This window comes from Labrus mixtus, chromosome 9 (genome assembly GCF_963584025.1).
Source record: "Labrus mixtus chromosome 9, fLabMix1.1, whole genome shotgun sequence".
In the NCBI taxonomy this organism is placed as follows: Eukaryota; Metazoa; Chordata; class Actinopteri; order Labriformes; family Labridae; genus Labrus; species Labrus mixtus.
The window spans coordinates 19,138,487-19,153,682 of record NC_083620.1 but is presented as its reverse complement, the minus strand read 5'-3'; the positions used below and the strand labels follow the sequence as shown (position 1 = coordinate 19,153,682).

The 15,196-nt window shown below is 39.5% G+C and overlaps 1 protein-coding gene across 3 annotated transcripts in view; it reads right to left on the bottom strand.

The window, feature by feature from the left end:
• Positions 1-15,196, bottom strand: part of cadm1b (cell adhesion molecule 1b) — a 158,053-nt gene that overhangs the window by 20,588 nt on the left and 122,269 nt on the right. For all 3 annotated transcript variants that reach the window (XM_061046684.1, XM_061046686.1, XM_061046685.1), the window contains 4 exons: positions 13,762-13,899; positions 7,549-7,707; positions 6,131-6,227; positions 5,662-5,834 (listed from right to left, as the gene is read on the bottom strand). In XM_061046684.1, coding sequence (XP_060902667.1) covers positions 5,662-5,834; positions 6,131-6,227; positions 7,549-7,707; positions 13,762-13,899 — 567 coding nt within the window. The remainder of the gene's footprint in view (positions 1-5,661; positions 5,835-6,130; positions 6,228-7,548; positions 7,708-13,761; positions 13,900-15,196) is intronic.

The following is a 15,196-nucleotide window of genomic DNA, read 5'->3' as shown; positions in this document are numbered from 1 at the left end:
AAGCTTGATTCAAATGCACCTGGACTGATTGGAGATCTTCAACCAGTCCAGGTTCCATGATTAATTCTTTATGGACCAAAAAAGGCAAATCGCCATAAGTCACTAAAGTTTGCTGCATTCAAATGCAACCAAAGCTCCTGCAGTCTGTTGCAACAAAGCTGCCTGTTGCAATGTATTGTTGGTACCAATACGTTGGTATGCACTCAATTCCTGCCTCTTATTAGGGAAAAACGCAAATCATAGTTTACAGGGTGGCACCTAAAGGTGGTCAATCAGATTTTAGGGAGGGCCTGTGCCAAACCTCTAGAAATGCCCCTGCACACAAGGAGAAAGCACGGGATCTGGACAATGAGAAGCTAATAGAACTTTGTGATACACAACCTGCTGTTCACTATTCACTTTCTATTTTGGAAAAGAGAGAATTACATGTTTGGGAGAATAATTAACATTATTTCATTAAGTGTGAAATCAAATATTAAAGGACAGATGCTGCATGTATTTCAATAAACATGACATCAAATCTTTCTCCGTAAAAGTATATAACAATACCATGGCAACCTATCATCACTTGTGTTTTTTCTGCTTTCCTGCATTGCCATTGGACTATTTGTTTTGTCTTATCTGTGCCTTGTTGTCCATCTGTCATCTTCCATTTGCCTGAATTCATTAAAATCCAGTATTCCCAACAAAAGAATACAATCTGAGGTGAATCTCTCTTTCAAAAGAACCTTAACACAACAATTATGAATTTAGTCTTGCTAGCTTGAATAAGTGTGCCTTGAGTGAGCTATTTGCCAGCATATGCTGTCCTTTTGTTTGGGAGCGATCATTATGGGCCCATTGGGAACAAGCAGATGTCATCATGTGCCTGGCAGAGCACGATGATGAATAACCATGGGGCGGCAGACTTATGAGAGTCTCAGGAAACCCATGTCAAAGTGACAAAGTCACACGTGTCGCACACATTTCTCTGAACATACAACCTGCAGAGCTGCTCCGACACAAATCTGTGTATGTTCTATTAACTGCATGCTTGGAATTTGTCATACAAGGGTAAATATTTCAGAAATGAAAAACTGGAATACCAGAGCTCCTCTCAGTGCTTTTGAAGCAGAGAGATTTGGATTCCTGATTTTGTATTGTATTTGAAGTCCAGTCTATCAGACATTCCTAAAAACTGAACAGTTCTTTTTATCCTGCAAACACAAACACCAACAACATCTGCGAATTTAATCATTCAGCAGGCAGTGATTTTACAAGTTTCTGAAGTTTCAAGGTGCAGAAAGTCGGTGCCAGTTTAAGCTTACAAAGTCAAGAAACTGCATTAGAGCTGCTCCCACCAGACTCCCTGTTTTTCTCCCTTCATTTCTCCTGACTCTGACAGGTTTGTTGACGCCTCTGCCCGAGACCTTGTCCCTCCATTAAAATCCTATTCACTGCTCACCCTACAATCGGTGAGATGGCGTTGACGTTAAAAGCATTACGAATGCATTTATTTTCACAAATGCACATTTTCAGCAACTGTCATAAGAATTTGTCAGCCAGACGGAAAAAAAAATATACACTGCTGTTTTTTTGACACACAGTTCATGGCTGTCAACACAACCTTAACAAGGAGACTGAGTAATAATCAAAACAATAACCCGCAATCGGTCTCTTGCACAAAATCCACAATGAGCCTGTTTTCAACAACAGCTTTGCTTAAAAACATTACATCTCAGCTCCTGTCCTTATCCAACCCCACTGCTTTCAGCAACGTTAGCTTAACAAACAAGTGTTCTTTCAGAGGCCAAATCCAAACCACAAGCTTTAAATGAATACAGAATATTGGCATTTTTTCTGTAGGATAACCCACCAGGGTTTGAATGTTTTTATGTTTGCTGTTTCAAATTGGAATAGTCCTGTCTGATTGCAGTGTGAACGATCAACAGGTGTTAAATAATACCTTTATGTCCCATGTGCTCCTTCTGCAGAATATGTTTGTGTACAGAGCTCAAAATGTTATAAATAACACCCAAACTTTCTCACTCTGAAACGCATATTTTTTCAGTTTCTGGTTGAAACACCTGGACCAATATTTATTAACTTTATTAACTTTACTGTTAATTTAAAATCAGTGTCTGGGTCGACTTGACCAAGATTGGATAGCGGGTGTTAATAGCTCCAAAATTGCGCACCTCTTTTCACGTCGCTAGCTGCTCCAGCTTAGGGTCTAATTAACTAAGCACATAGCGCAGCGCTAATGATATTAACGTGCAAACACACCCACATTAGTCTGTACAGTTTGCTTTTGTTTTGCATCTGAAAATTAAGAAAAGCTGTCTGCATCTTAACTCCACACTGAGTTGCATCTCATGCTGACCGAGCTGTTTTGTCCACATCAAAAATCATGAGTTAGGAGGGGAGGGTAAACTTCTTCAGGGTTTATTCTGCTACAGACTTGAAAAATGTAAAATGAATTTCAAAGTTATAAACAAAGCTTCCTACCTGAACGAAGCAACAAGGGCAACAACTAAAACAAAACCTCTTGGTTTTTGTGAATAGACGGTGTCTTTTTGTTTCATTTGTACAGGTTTAGCAGGCACAGAAGCAGCACAATCCTTTTATGAATCAGCCATAAATGTACACATCAAGTGCTAGGGTTGTGCAGAGATTATCTTTATCTGTTCAACCCAACAATTATCTGTATCTGTATTGGGATATAAAACTGGAAGCGGGCGTGGTTTATACCTGATGTGTATTTTAATAAGGTTTCTTGCAACAACTATCATAAAGGATGAGAACAGACGCTTTTAAAAAATCAGATAAAATATCTGCATCCATTTAATTATCCGTGCTTTTCCGAAATTCATATGTGGCTTCGGGCTCATCTCTACCAATTGCACTAGAGGCTTTCCACATTACAGCTTTTTTTTTTTTTTTTTTTTAAAGTTGCAGATACTGTAGCTGTGGAGTCACAAAATCATGCTTGGGCATACATATCTAAAGCTCAGACTTCAGGTGAGCACAGTTTCTCTTTTCAGCAGATGAATGTGAAAGCAGCCTTGTACTGTCAAACTCTGCACATACATCATTCTGCAGAGTGAAGGTCAAAAATCTGAGTGAAGCTAAAATAAACGAAACACATACTTCACACTGAAGCTAAAATAATATATTTTTGGACATATTACTTGAGGTTTTAAACTGGAGATTCACCATTATTCCTAGTTTTTTGGTTTTGTCACTGGCAAGCAATGCGCTTGGCACACAGGCAGAAACAAATTGAAACTTGGGAGCAAAATATTAAATCCTCTTCTGGACAGCAGGGAGCAAGCGCTCCAAGGAGAGAAAGCTTAACTCACCAACAATGGCTGCACCGGCTTCAAATGTTTTATCCCACCCTTGCACTTATCACCCCTGCTAACCACCACAAAATAGGAAATTATGGATCCACGGATTGTGTTCTCACTGACGTTGTGTAACATTATTTCTAAAATATTCTGTTCGTCTTGATTTCATCAATTTAAACCTGTTACTTCTAGCTGTTTACTCCCTGGAGATTCAAGTGCAAAGATGCCTGCTGCAACTGTAGACAGCAAAAATGTTTCCAATAAAAAGTTTTACTGCTTTTGTCTGATTACAGCCAAAATTGTTTTGGCAGTTTTTTCATGCAATGCTTTTTGAGTATTTGGCATCTTTCCATTGTGGTATCGTGGTCTGCTGATAGTGCCATGACTGACAGTCAATATTAAGTTTTAAAGAGGAACATCCATTGAAGAGCAGTTCAAACCAGGGGAAACTTACTGTCCTCTGCATTTAAAGTCAGGTCCTGGGAGAGATGGTCCCTCTATTGCCCTTTACGAGTTTGGCTGCAGAACGCATTGAAATTCCACCCACTTCAATATAAATCAACAGATCCAAAGCCCGGCTCTGGCGTAGAAATATGAAGTTGAATTTCTGCCATGAGACCTAATTCTCACAGCCAACAGGGTAGTCATAGTCAGAAAATCTTTTATTGTTTTGGTTTTGGTTTCTGTCTTGTCTTTTTTGTTTTAGTTTGAGAACTTTGGACTCTTGCCAAGACATTACAGCAAACATGACAGTGGAGCCAACAGCCAGTTAGCCTAACTTAGTTAACATTGATCACACAGCTTATCCTAGCTCTCTGAAAGTACCATATTTTTGCAAATTTGGCATCCCTGATTTGTACATTAAACCTGTCTCACTATACCACATTATACTTATCTCTTCATTAGTATACATAAGGTACTGGTAACTTGACTTTGTTACATTTAAATAGACTATTGCTAGCTGTTTCCACCTCTAAAAAGAGAGGATGTCAGGGGTTCAATTTGGGAAATAAATGAGCAACGAGCAGAGAGATCACAGAGAGTTAATATTGTATGGGTTTTTTTAGGCTGCTGCGGTAATCTTGCACAAAGTACTTTAATCCAACATCCATACAATTATCCCAGGAGGGAGAGTACTTTAACATTTGTGTGCTGTCATATGAGTCAGCTTTAGCTGGGGCTGAAGACTAATCGTTTAGGAACATATTTAGGCAGGGGACAGCTTGTGGCTACATAAGCAGCCACAAATACAGCACACATGTATACCCTCCTAAACTGTTGGTGGTAGTTTTGTTGCATTGTGGGAAAAGTAGGAGCAAGGATTTGTGGAATAATCAAAATGATAGATGTCGTTCTGCTGCATCTGTTTTGATCCCTTTAGTTGTTCAAATGACCATCATGCGTCAGATAATGTCAGTGCTAAATCAAAAGAAGTTTCTTTTCAAAGTGGCTATGAGGAGCTAATGCCTCCCACAGACGGGAGAAGTGATTGAAAAGTTCACTGCACCTGGCCAGGAGGTTTTACCAAAACTAGCACAGGTTGTTTTCTATACATAAAAGCTGAATGACAGTGAAGTGACTTTGGGGACAGATAGTTACAGGAGGTATGTGTAATGTGCCTGCTACTGTACACCTGGCTCTGGGCTTTTCTGTGTTTCTGTATTACTAGACAACAAATGGTAAAAAGTTGACCCCCCCCCCCCCCCCCCAAACCATCTGAATAAAATGGCAACTAAAAATAACAAGTTAAGATGTACTAAAAAATTAATAAAATACCATCAAAATGTATGCATGTGCAGACAGCGAGGTGGCAACAAGAAAATCTTCTTGGTTTATTTCTTTAAGGACTTAAACAGAAGATGTTGGTCAAAAGTCACATTTTTAAGTTCTAACACAAGAAAACGTGCCACATTGAAATGCAAAGAAAGCCACGAGCAGCCTGTGCAAACATGTGAATGGATATGTAAAAAGCCAATCATAGTTTAAGAGTTTTGCTGTGTACCAGGGGTGGCCGATCAGATTCTAAGGCAGTCCAGTCCAGGCCACCTCCCCCCCGCCCCGGTTCATGTCACCATGTCCCCCACTAACTACCACTAAAAATATCCCTCCTTCTGTTTCAATTATTACAATCAAAGCCACTTTATTCACTATTTTTTACAGAAAATGTAAGATCTAGAAAAACATTTAAGAAAATATTTCTTTTTCCCACTCAACCCCCCTGACTGTTACATAATACTCTTTTATATATTTCTCAGGAATGCAGAGACTACAAATCTTGGTCTTAAGTGTCTGAGGCATAACAACATCAACTACAATGAATTATAATACCTACCATATACAAAGAGGACGTAGTCATCATAGGCATCTCCCACTGCATTGGACGCCACGCAGCGATAGGTGCCGTTGTAGGACTTGTTGAGGTTCTCGATGTAGAGGTCAGTGCCGGTGACGACGGCGTGAGGCGGCACATCCTCATCTACTCTCAGCCAGTTGATCTGATGGGGACTGGTGAGCATAAATACCACACACATCACTCAAGCGCTGTCTGTCCACGCTAGAAATCTGAAATAAAGGTCAAATCTGAGAATGTCTGAGCAGGGCCATCGGCAGGCCCCGTCTAATGATGTATTTTACCCAGCATGCTAACAACTGGTAACATTTAAATGGTACATTGAATTGTAAAGGTTAAAGGGGTGCTTGGACTGTTAGAAAATGGGTATAGAGTGTAGAGTATGAAACTCAACCACATTTCCAGTGTGTTTCAAAGTGTGTGAAGTGGGTACATCTGGGTGGATACTCACTGTGGTTTTCCTTCTGCGATACAAGTCAGATCGAGATTGTCTCCTTCTCTGGGTAAACCTTCAGGATATGTCACCACAATCTTCACTTCTGGTTTATCTGGAAAGAACAAGGAAAAAATATTTACAAAAATACTGAGTAATACATTCTAACAAAACTGCCTTTTCACCTCGTAATAAAAGCCAATGCTTAATAATTATTTGGCTCTTACATGCTAGGGGAGAAATACATTAAATTAAAGCAAAACCGCCAAAGGTAAACAAAGAAATAGGATAAAATTAAAATCCTAAGTGCTCAGAAGACATCCAGTCAGTCTACAGTACCTTACAGCTCCGTGATTTTTTTTTCTTCTTTTTATGAATTGTAACCAAAGATTACCAAAATGTCAAGCGGTTCCTGTCAAGCTTTCTCTTTTTCTTTCAAAGGTCACACAAAACAGTTGTCTACCTGAAAAAAATAATACAATTCTACCCAGGCTACAAAAGGATCCCTTAACCTTTCTTTGCTGTTCAACAATTTAAGGCAGCCCTTTATTACCTCTTCAGTTCAAGAAACACTTTCAGAACACCATAACATCATTTGACACCAAAGCTCAGAAGAGTGTTTTTACCCTATGTGGTGACTGTATCCAGCAAAAAAGCTGTGAGATTAGCTCTGCAACATCCCTGGGTAAGAGATAGGCAGGAAAAGAAAAACATGCAGTATCTACTGTATGATCTGATGTTCAGAGAACTCACTGACAGCCTGCCTGGGACACATTTCACCACTGCACCTGGTCTAATACTGTTGACTCACCGATTTTACCAATCTACATCACAGCTGGGCGGACTGCGCCAGGACGAGGTCAGAAGATCATAAATGAGTTAGCATTTTTGCAAATGTTTTCCAAAAGTAAATTAGATGTGAGGATTAGTATTCGATGAGATGCCTGAAATAAGGGTTGTGCCTAATGAAGGCTTAAGAATTTGTTCTTGTATTTTCCCCTTTTAAAATGTTCTTTGGTTTCTTCAAAGCTAAATCCCTGTTTATTTGGAAAAGTTTCTATCTTCACCAAATATCTACCATGGAATTGGTCGGGGTTTTGATGTATCCATTCAATAGAGGTTATCTCTTGACGCACTAAATCAAAAAAACAAACAGTTTCTGCTCAAAATAGCATATTCATGTCCTCAGTGTTTTTTAAACAGTTATTTCAAATATCAAGATAAAAAAAAAAATAAGAGTCTGAGGTATTTTTCCACTTTCTCAAATGTCTTTTTGGTGACTCTGAGCTGTGAAGAACGTAAGATGTCAACAAATGTCCCCTCTTACAGAAACACAGACGAACCCCCAACTATCCCAGGCAACAGAGAACCTGTGGCACTGTCTTTTGGGGATTTTTTTTTCTGTCAGTATAGAATTATAGTCTAAGGTCACTCACATAGCACTTCAAGGTTTCTTTGAGCCAGGAGGTCCTTCGCAGCTGGGTGGTCAATGATGCAGTCCACTGGTACTCCATCATCCTCTTTGGTGACAGAAAATCTCACCCGGCTGGTGACAGTAAACATCCTGTCATACGTCTCCTCTACTGTTGTCTCACCTGGAAAAAAACATCAAAAACATGATGGCTAAACTGCACAAAACTATCCTGCAGCAGCAGCAGCAGCAGCAGCAACCTGCAGTCATCATAACAAGCAAATACTCATATCTATTTAAAGCACATTACCTGTCAAAGTGGAGGGCTTTCAAATGGCATTTACATTTAATTTATGAATTGACGATGTGGTGCCCGAATGAGACCTTAGAGGACTGAGACGATGCCCGGGGCCTTCGATTATGACGAGAGGAGAGGGAAGGAGCGGCGAGGTCATAGAAGCCCGATAATGAATGCTGCTGCAGCTCGAGGGCTGAGCATTGTTGGGGCTAACCCTGCAGTAATCTGCTGCCCACTAGGCCCCGGGCTGTCAGAGGGGCATTCATTTAGAGAGCATTACAATGCCACAGGGGCATCGCATTAGCTGCAGTGCTGAGTGTGATGGTTTACTCGCACTTAATGAAGTGAGGAAATAATTACAGCCCTGCTCTGACCTGCAGCACACTTCCATTTCAGCCTCGTCACAAGGGAGCTCGGCCGGACTCAGGCAGGGCAAAACACTGTTGTTCCACACTTGATGATCACCAATACACACATATGTGGCCTCCTGATGGATATTAACCCTGCGTAACACACACCCTTCCACCCAAGACCTGCCGACATAAAATTTTAAAGTAGAAGGGTGGGTAAGTGGTAACATAAAAACCTGACCACTCTGCCAACTGCGGTGAGAGAACAGGCTGTTTGAAAAGCACACTGACAGTTAGCTTGTTCTTTCAGCAGCATTATGATAATGACACTAGAAAGCAAATGGCTCTCATTTGTCTGAGTTTTAACAGATTCAATTGGATGGTAAACAGCAATGGCTAGCATACGTTTGATTTAATCACATTTATGTACATTGAAACCCACAATTAATTAGGCAATGTGCTTACATAATAGTATATAATAAACAGTGCAGGTATAGAATATGTATAATGTATTACATTTTATGTCCTTCTGTAAGTCTGTTATTAAAGTCTAAATGTGATTTGATTTTGGCTCTCCAAGCATTAAAATAAAAATGAGTTCATCCCAACCATCTTTAGTTAAAGTAGAGTACTGTCATCAGAAGTAACGCTCACAGAACAATGCCATCCTGCCCCCCCCCCCCCCCCCCCCCTCCTCCCCTCCCCAAATAGCTACCGAAGTTTCCCAATAAAGGCTCCATTGTCACTCTGCAATCACAAAGGCTGAAATGCTGCACCGGGTTGCATTTGTAAGGTCAATGAGGGCGTCTCTGAGCACACCTGTTAGGAGAGTTGGGTGAAGTGGGGGATTAATTGGGGGGGATTGATGATGACTCATTATCCTCTCAGCCAGTCACAATAATTGGCTCTTACCAGTCACAGCGCTGCATTATTGGAACGGCTCAGGAAAGAGGACATAAACCAGATGTGGTAGGCTTGGACTACATGGTGATATCATTAACGCAATATTTATCTGGGTGGTTTCCGATACCCTGATGTATTTATTATAAGACAGGTAATGCATATAGAATCAGAACAATACTGACAGACATCCTCCTCCTACTGATCAAATATAGTTGTTATAACACATACTTAATGTTTGCATTTAATTAAAGCTGTTTTGTCTTTAATAATTGGTATTAAAAGAATATAATTTTTCAATGATTAGCTAACTGTTGACCCAGCTAGCCGCCATATAAGTCTTCTGTATCATATACTTTGGAGTAACACTTGGGAGGCAGTTACTTTCTCTTAAGATTCTCTTACTTTCTCTTAACATTATATATATATATAAACCTTTGGTGATACTTTGTAAATTAAATATTTATTCTTCAATTTTGTGTTCACAGTTTCCAGTTCCAGCTCCTGTGATTAATTTTAAGCAAGCATCAGACTGTAATTAATACTTTATCTTTTTATATATATATATATTTTTTTTACAGTTTATTTTCTACCTTTTTGGCCTTTACTGGACAGGCAAAGCTGAAAAGTTATAAATATGTGGAAGTGGAGAGTAGGGGAGGATATAAACCACTTGGAAGCGGCTGAGTTAAACCAGCGATCAGCATGTCGAGGACTGTCTCTGTACATGAGGTGCTTGCTCCACCAACTGTGCAAAACCAGTGCTACCAAGATAGACTTTTTTTTATATCAGAATGTTTGATGCTTGTAAATGCTGCCACAGAGTTGGTGTCATACGAGAGGATTTTTTTTGTCTTTAATTTGCAATTTCCAGCACAAATATTCACAGTGAGTGATATATTTGACTGTTAAAAGGAAGAAGGATGATATGTTGATGTCAGAAAACATTACTAAAGCAGGGTCAAGACAAGACCAGCAACGGGACAAGACGTTGTCCAAAGGGGGTGCCAAAATCAAGAAGAACCAAAAGTTCCCCACAGGAGCTTTAAACCCGTAAATATAATCTGTATTTAATAATAATAATAATAACTTTATTTATATAGCGCCTTTTAAAAACACAGGTTTACAAAGTGCTTTGACAAACAGCAAAAACAAGAACAAACTAAAGCAAACACCAACGAAAGCCATAATAGAAGTGTTTGTAGCCTTCTACAATTCTGTGCACATACAGTGTGAGAGTAGAAGTGGTGGCTTTATCTGTGACTTTAGAAATTGAATTTATTGGTGGAGTCACTGAAAACATTTTTTAGGCCTACAATCATATTTGTTCAATGAAAGTAAAAACCAAAGAAAAATAGCTTCAGATATTACATAGGTCTGGTTAGGTGTCCTGTGGTATGTCCTGCCTGCACTATCCTTGAAGTCAACTTATGTTTGCTACCATCACTGCTGATTTTAAGGCAAAAATAGAGCTGCTTTTCCACAGTGTCAAAAATAGCATCCTGCCTCATCTGCCGGAAAGTCCCACGATGACATGCCGCACATTTGCCCTCTGCATCATCTAAAATACCAACGGGACAGGCAAAGCACATTTCAAGGTCAGAAAAACAGCACTGCTTGCACTTGTCAATTATTCTGTCAATTTATTTTGACTTCTAGTATCATTCTTTTTCTTTTGGCAGGAATCTTTTTCCAAATTAATTCTGATATAGAAAAAGTTTTTTCAAACTTCTGACAGTTCGGAGTCATGTTTGAAGATCAGACTCATACACACAAGGTTATTATCCTTGTACGGGCCAACCAACACTTGTCAATTATCAGTGTCATCCAAACCTAGATGAGGAAAACAACTGTGGATCAGGTCGCGGAAGGACTCAAATTTGAATGCAGAGGATATTTGAGTGTTGCAGCAGAGACGTCAAATCAAACGCTCTTGTGAGCTTCAACCACTGATCAATCCCAGCGCAATCAAGCGTAGCCTCTTCTCAGGGTGACATTTTCTTTCAGTCAGTTTCTAACCCGAGTCCTCTGCCTGCCAACACGCTGAAAAGCAGCCACTCATCAGGCTGTTAGAAACATCGCCTTGACGGATGTGAAGGACTGGTATTTCCGTAAGTAAAGCAGCCTACAATTAATATAATATAGAAGCTAAATTGCACCACGCCATACATTGGTTTGGGATACCAGTTGTGCCAATAAACACTTAAATTCAGATCTAAATATCTGAAGTTTGAGTGTGATATCAAAGCACTCTTTTCAGAAGGTTTATGCACTGTAATTAATAATTGTATCAATAGCTGATACATCTTTTAAATCCTCTAACCCTGTACAGAGCAGTTGCAGAAAATAAAAAGGAGGAAAACTTTGGGGTTTTTATGTTGTGGAAAATCTTTATAAATTAAAGAGCAACTCCTTTCATTTATTTCAGGCAAAATACGTTTCTTATATCTCATTTTCAAGGCTTAGTTAATGATTCACGTTTAAGAAAACCATCAATTAAAAGCCTTCATAAATAGTTTCTTATTAGAAAAGTTAGTTGAATATTTCTTTAAAAAAGCCATTAAACACTTAAACTGAAACAACCCATCAAGTGACTTGAGGTCATAGTTTTCTTGTCATTCTTTTTTTTTTTTTTTTTTTAAGTATTTTGTAATTTCCTGTTTTATTTTGTAATTACCCTTGTCTGTCTTTCAGTTCCTGCTCCCTGTGTTTTCCCACCTTGTGCTTCCTCGCCCCGGTTTGTGCTGATCTGTGTGTCGTTACTCGTGAGTCTTCGAGCATTTTTCAACCATTGCCTGCCTTCAATCATTCAATCATTCTCTACATTCACTTACTTATTTTTACTGCAACAGATCTCACTGAATAGCACTTGCTAAGATGTCAAAATCCTCTTTTCTCTGAGGAGATGGGCTTTGGTCAAACGCTCAAGTAAAGGGAGTAAGTGAGTACTGAGTTTAGATGCAGTATTTCAATCTCAAATAAGAATCCTTAAATAGAGGACTTTAACTACTGCCCTCAAGTGCTTACAATATTCACACATGTAAAAATTAAATCAAGCTTGTGAAGCTTTGAGTTAATCTGCTAAGTGATTCCTGTTGGACTTTTTTGACTGAATATTGATTGCTTTGATAATCCACAATCTTTCAATCTTTCTGATTTTTTTTAACAAATGTGTGTGAAAAGCATATCAAAATCAAGATGTTTCCTCCAAATACAAACTTAATGACAATAGATGAATAAAGGAAACACACACAAGTTCTGCAGATTTTTCACAGATTCCGATAAATCCTCTGCATGCACTCTCACCCGATCATGCACTAATTTCAAAACACATAATATAAAACTACCCAACTGATTGAACAAGCATTCCCCCTGCTCGAGCAGCAGTGGGAGTTACACTACGGGGCTCCGCTACATTTAAATAATAACTGTCACTAATGCTAACAAGCAGTTTGCCACCTTGTGTGTTGTGTCTCTCTCAGCCCATCAGTCCCCTCTCAACCTGCCAGCATGATAAATGGCTGCAAAACCAATTTGGCCAATTTGAAAGTGTGCTTAAATGAGCCGGCGGATCCCATTCTCGACACTACGGCTCTCTCATAAGAAAATCCCAGATTAAACATGCGATGTGTGCCATTTCATCTCAAAACTTGCAGCAGCTAATGAATTGTTTAGCACGTCCATAATGAGTAGTGATTTGTGTTTTCCTGGGGTACAGAAAGGCATGACTTTCTGGCTCTCTTTATGTATCCGCTGCCACTATGGATTAGTCTTGCTCAGCATGTCAGTGGCATTTCGCTGATCTAACCATCCTGTTGTCTCTGCCTACCCTGCACAACACTCTGCAACTCATAAACAGAAATTGACTTCGACTCCTGTAGGGAACACTGGAGGCACAGATGGCATTTAGCTTCAGATTCACTCTTGTCTAAATATTTCATCTCTCAACAAGCCAAATGAATCCTCTCCATTCTAATACATATATCATTTGACAACAAGCCCAGAGTTATCCACCCTGTGTAAATCCAAAATGAATGCCCCCCCCTTTTTTTGCTGTTCAGTAATGAATAATTGATAACCCCTAATCATAACTGAGAGGTAATAAGGATTTTTCACCACTACAGATTATATACCATTCTTTGCAATACCATACAGCCATCCAAGAGGCCCCCAAGAGTGAGGTGAAATGTGCAGATATGAGCTCTAAAACTTTTTCAGTGTACATTGATTATTTAAAATACATTTTTAAGTATTCTTTATAAAAATGTGAGGTTGTCTAGTCAACATCCTATCAGCTGTATGTTTACAGTAAATGTTTAAGCAATTTTAAATCCAAGCAAGCATCGTTGGAGTGAACATTCCTGGATAAAAGTCCCTTAAAGGCAAATGTTCAGTATAATTTATCTGAAATATAACATCAGCTATGAATTACAGCTCTATCAGATATTAATGCATGGTTGGATTATGCAGTACAGGTGTATGGACAGCACATTCCTCCCACTGTTCTCCAGGAATAATCTTCTTTTTTTTTTGCAGGACTTCCTATACATGTCAGCGTCATACCGTAATGCATTAATGTTTTAAAATGTTTTTCTCACAGAGGAAGCACCCTCAGAGAGCAGGACCTGCAGAGAAGTGGACAGGCCTGGAGCATGTGAAGCAAACTGTGGGAGGCTGTTATTCCACTGACCTGTCATTTCTTCCTCGCCTTTCATCCATCTGATGGAGGCAGCTGGCTTGCTGCCGATAGCTGTGCAGGTGAGCTCCGTCTCGTTCCCCTCACTGACCACGTCCTCGCGGGTTTCGATGATTGGACTGCCTGGTGGGACTGACACACGGCGACAGGAACGGTCAGAGAGACAGCATGCATGACAACGTTCATACACTCAAACAACTTTTGGAAACACTTAATGATAGATGCACACAACACGTGTTCAAGGTTTGCTTCCCATCCTGGTTTTCACCCTGTAGAATTATCCAAACCCCTTGTTCTTTAAAAATCATCAGTTACTTATTTATATGCCACCAAAAGGCGTTGCAGAAACTTAATTCAGAACATGCATTTATTCAGCTTCTCTGCTGTAACAAAAAAAGCACCACCATACCTATTTTGGAGGGATTATTGTGATAAATAATCATTGCAAAGAAGCATCATGACATGACTAACACTGTCAGAGACACAAGCTCAGGTATCTTGTTAGTAGCTAATCTAGCGTTGACAATAATGGTAATTTATGTATGTGTGATCTTTTGTTAGCTTGCAAACATCCTTTTTTTCTGAATCACTACTTTGCTTTTGCTTAATGACATAGAGTGATAGACTGTATATAATTAGCACACTACACATATATTATTATAAGAATTTTTTTAGGAGTAAGCAATGGCTAGTGCCTTAGCATGCATTCCTCCCGACAGCCAGCAGAGGGCGATTGTGCAGTTGGCATAAATAATGTGTTTATTTCTTTTAAATAATTCCTGTTATGATCAAGTGAAGAAAATAAAGATAAAAGTAACCACGGCTCACAAAACAGCATGTATTTGTTAACTGTATAAGTCTGATCAAAACAACTGCTCTACATTTAAAGAGATTGATCAATGTAACTAGAGTCGGGCTTATTTGGCAGCATAAATTAATGTGGGATGTGTGTTCAGCCCTTCTGGCAATTTTGTCAGGCTGTATTTATGTACAGTGGCGCTTCGAGCTATATGCTTATATCAAACTGTTAAGGGGTAGCATGCTGCTCATAATATAACAGCCGTCACACACAGCACTCAGCACTCAGAGAATGACCATTGATGCCCCCCTCAACCTTTTTCCACTTTCTTTCCATCAGGCTGCAGGTACAGTACACTTAGATGGAAAAATGCCTCTTTTAGCCAAAGTAATGTCACTTACACTAATTCTGAGATCTATCAAGCCATCCATCCATTCAGTTATCTATCTTCATCCTATGTTCCCTCTGCCCTCATTTCTATACAATTTTCTCCACATCAAAATGAGCTCATCCTGATATTCCTTCATGGATTTTTTCCCAGTAGGCCCTATATTCCCTCATCCCTAAGTTCCCTCAGGCCTACATTCCCCCAGCATTAGGGCTGAACATAGGGTTGAGGGAACATAGATA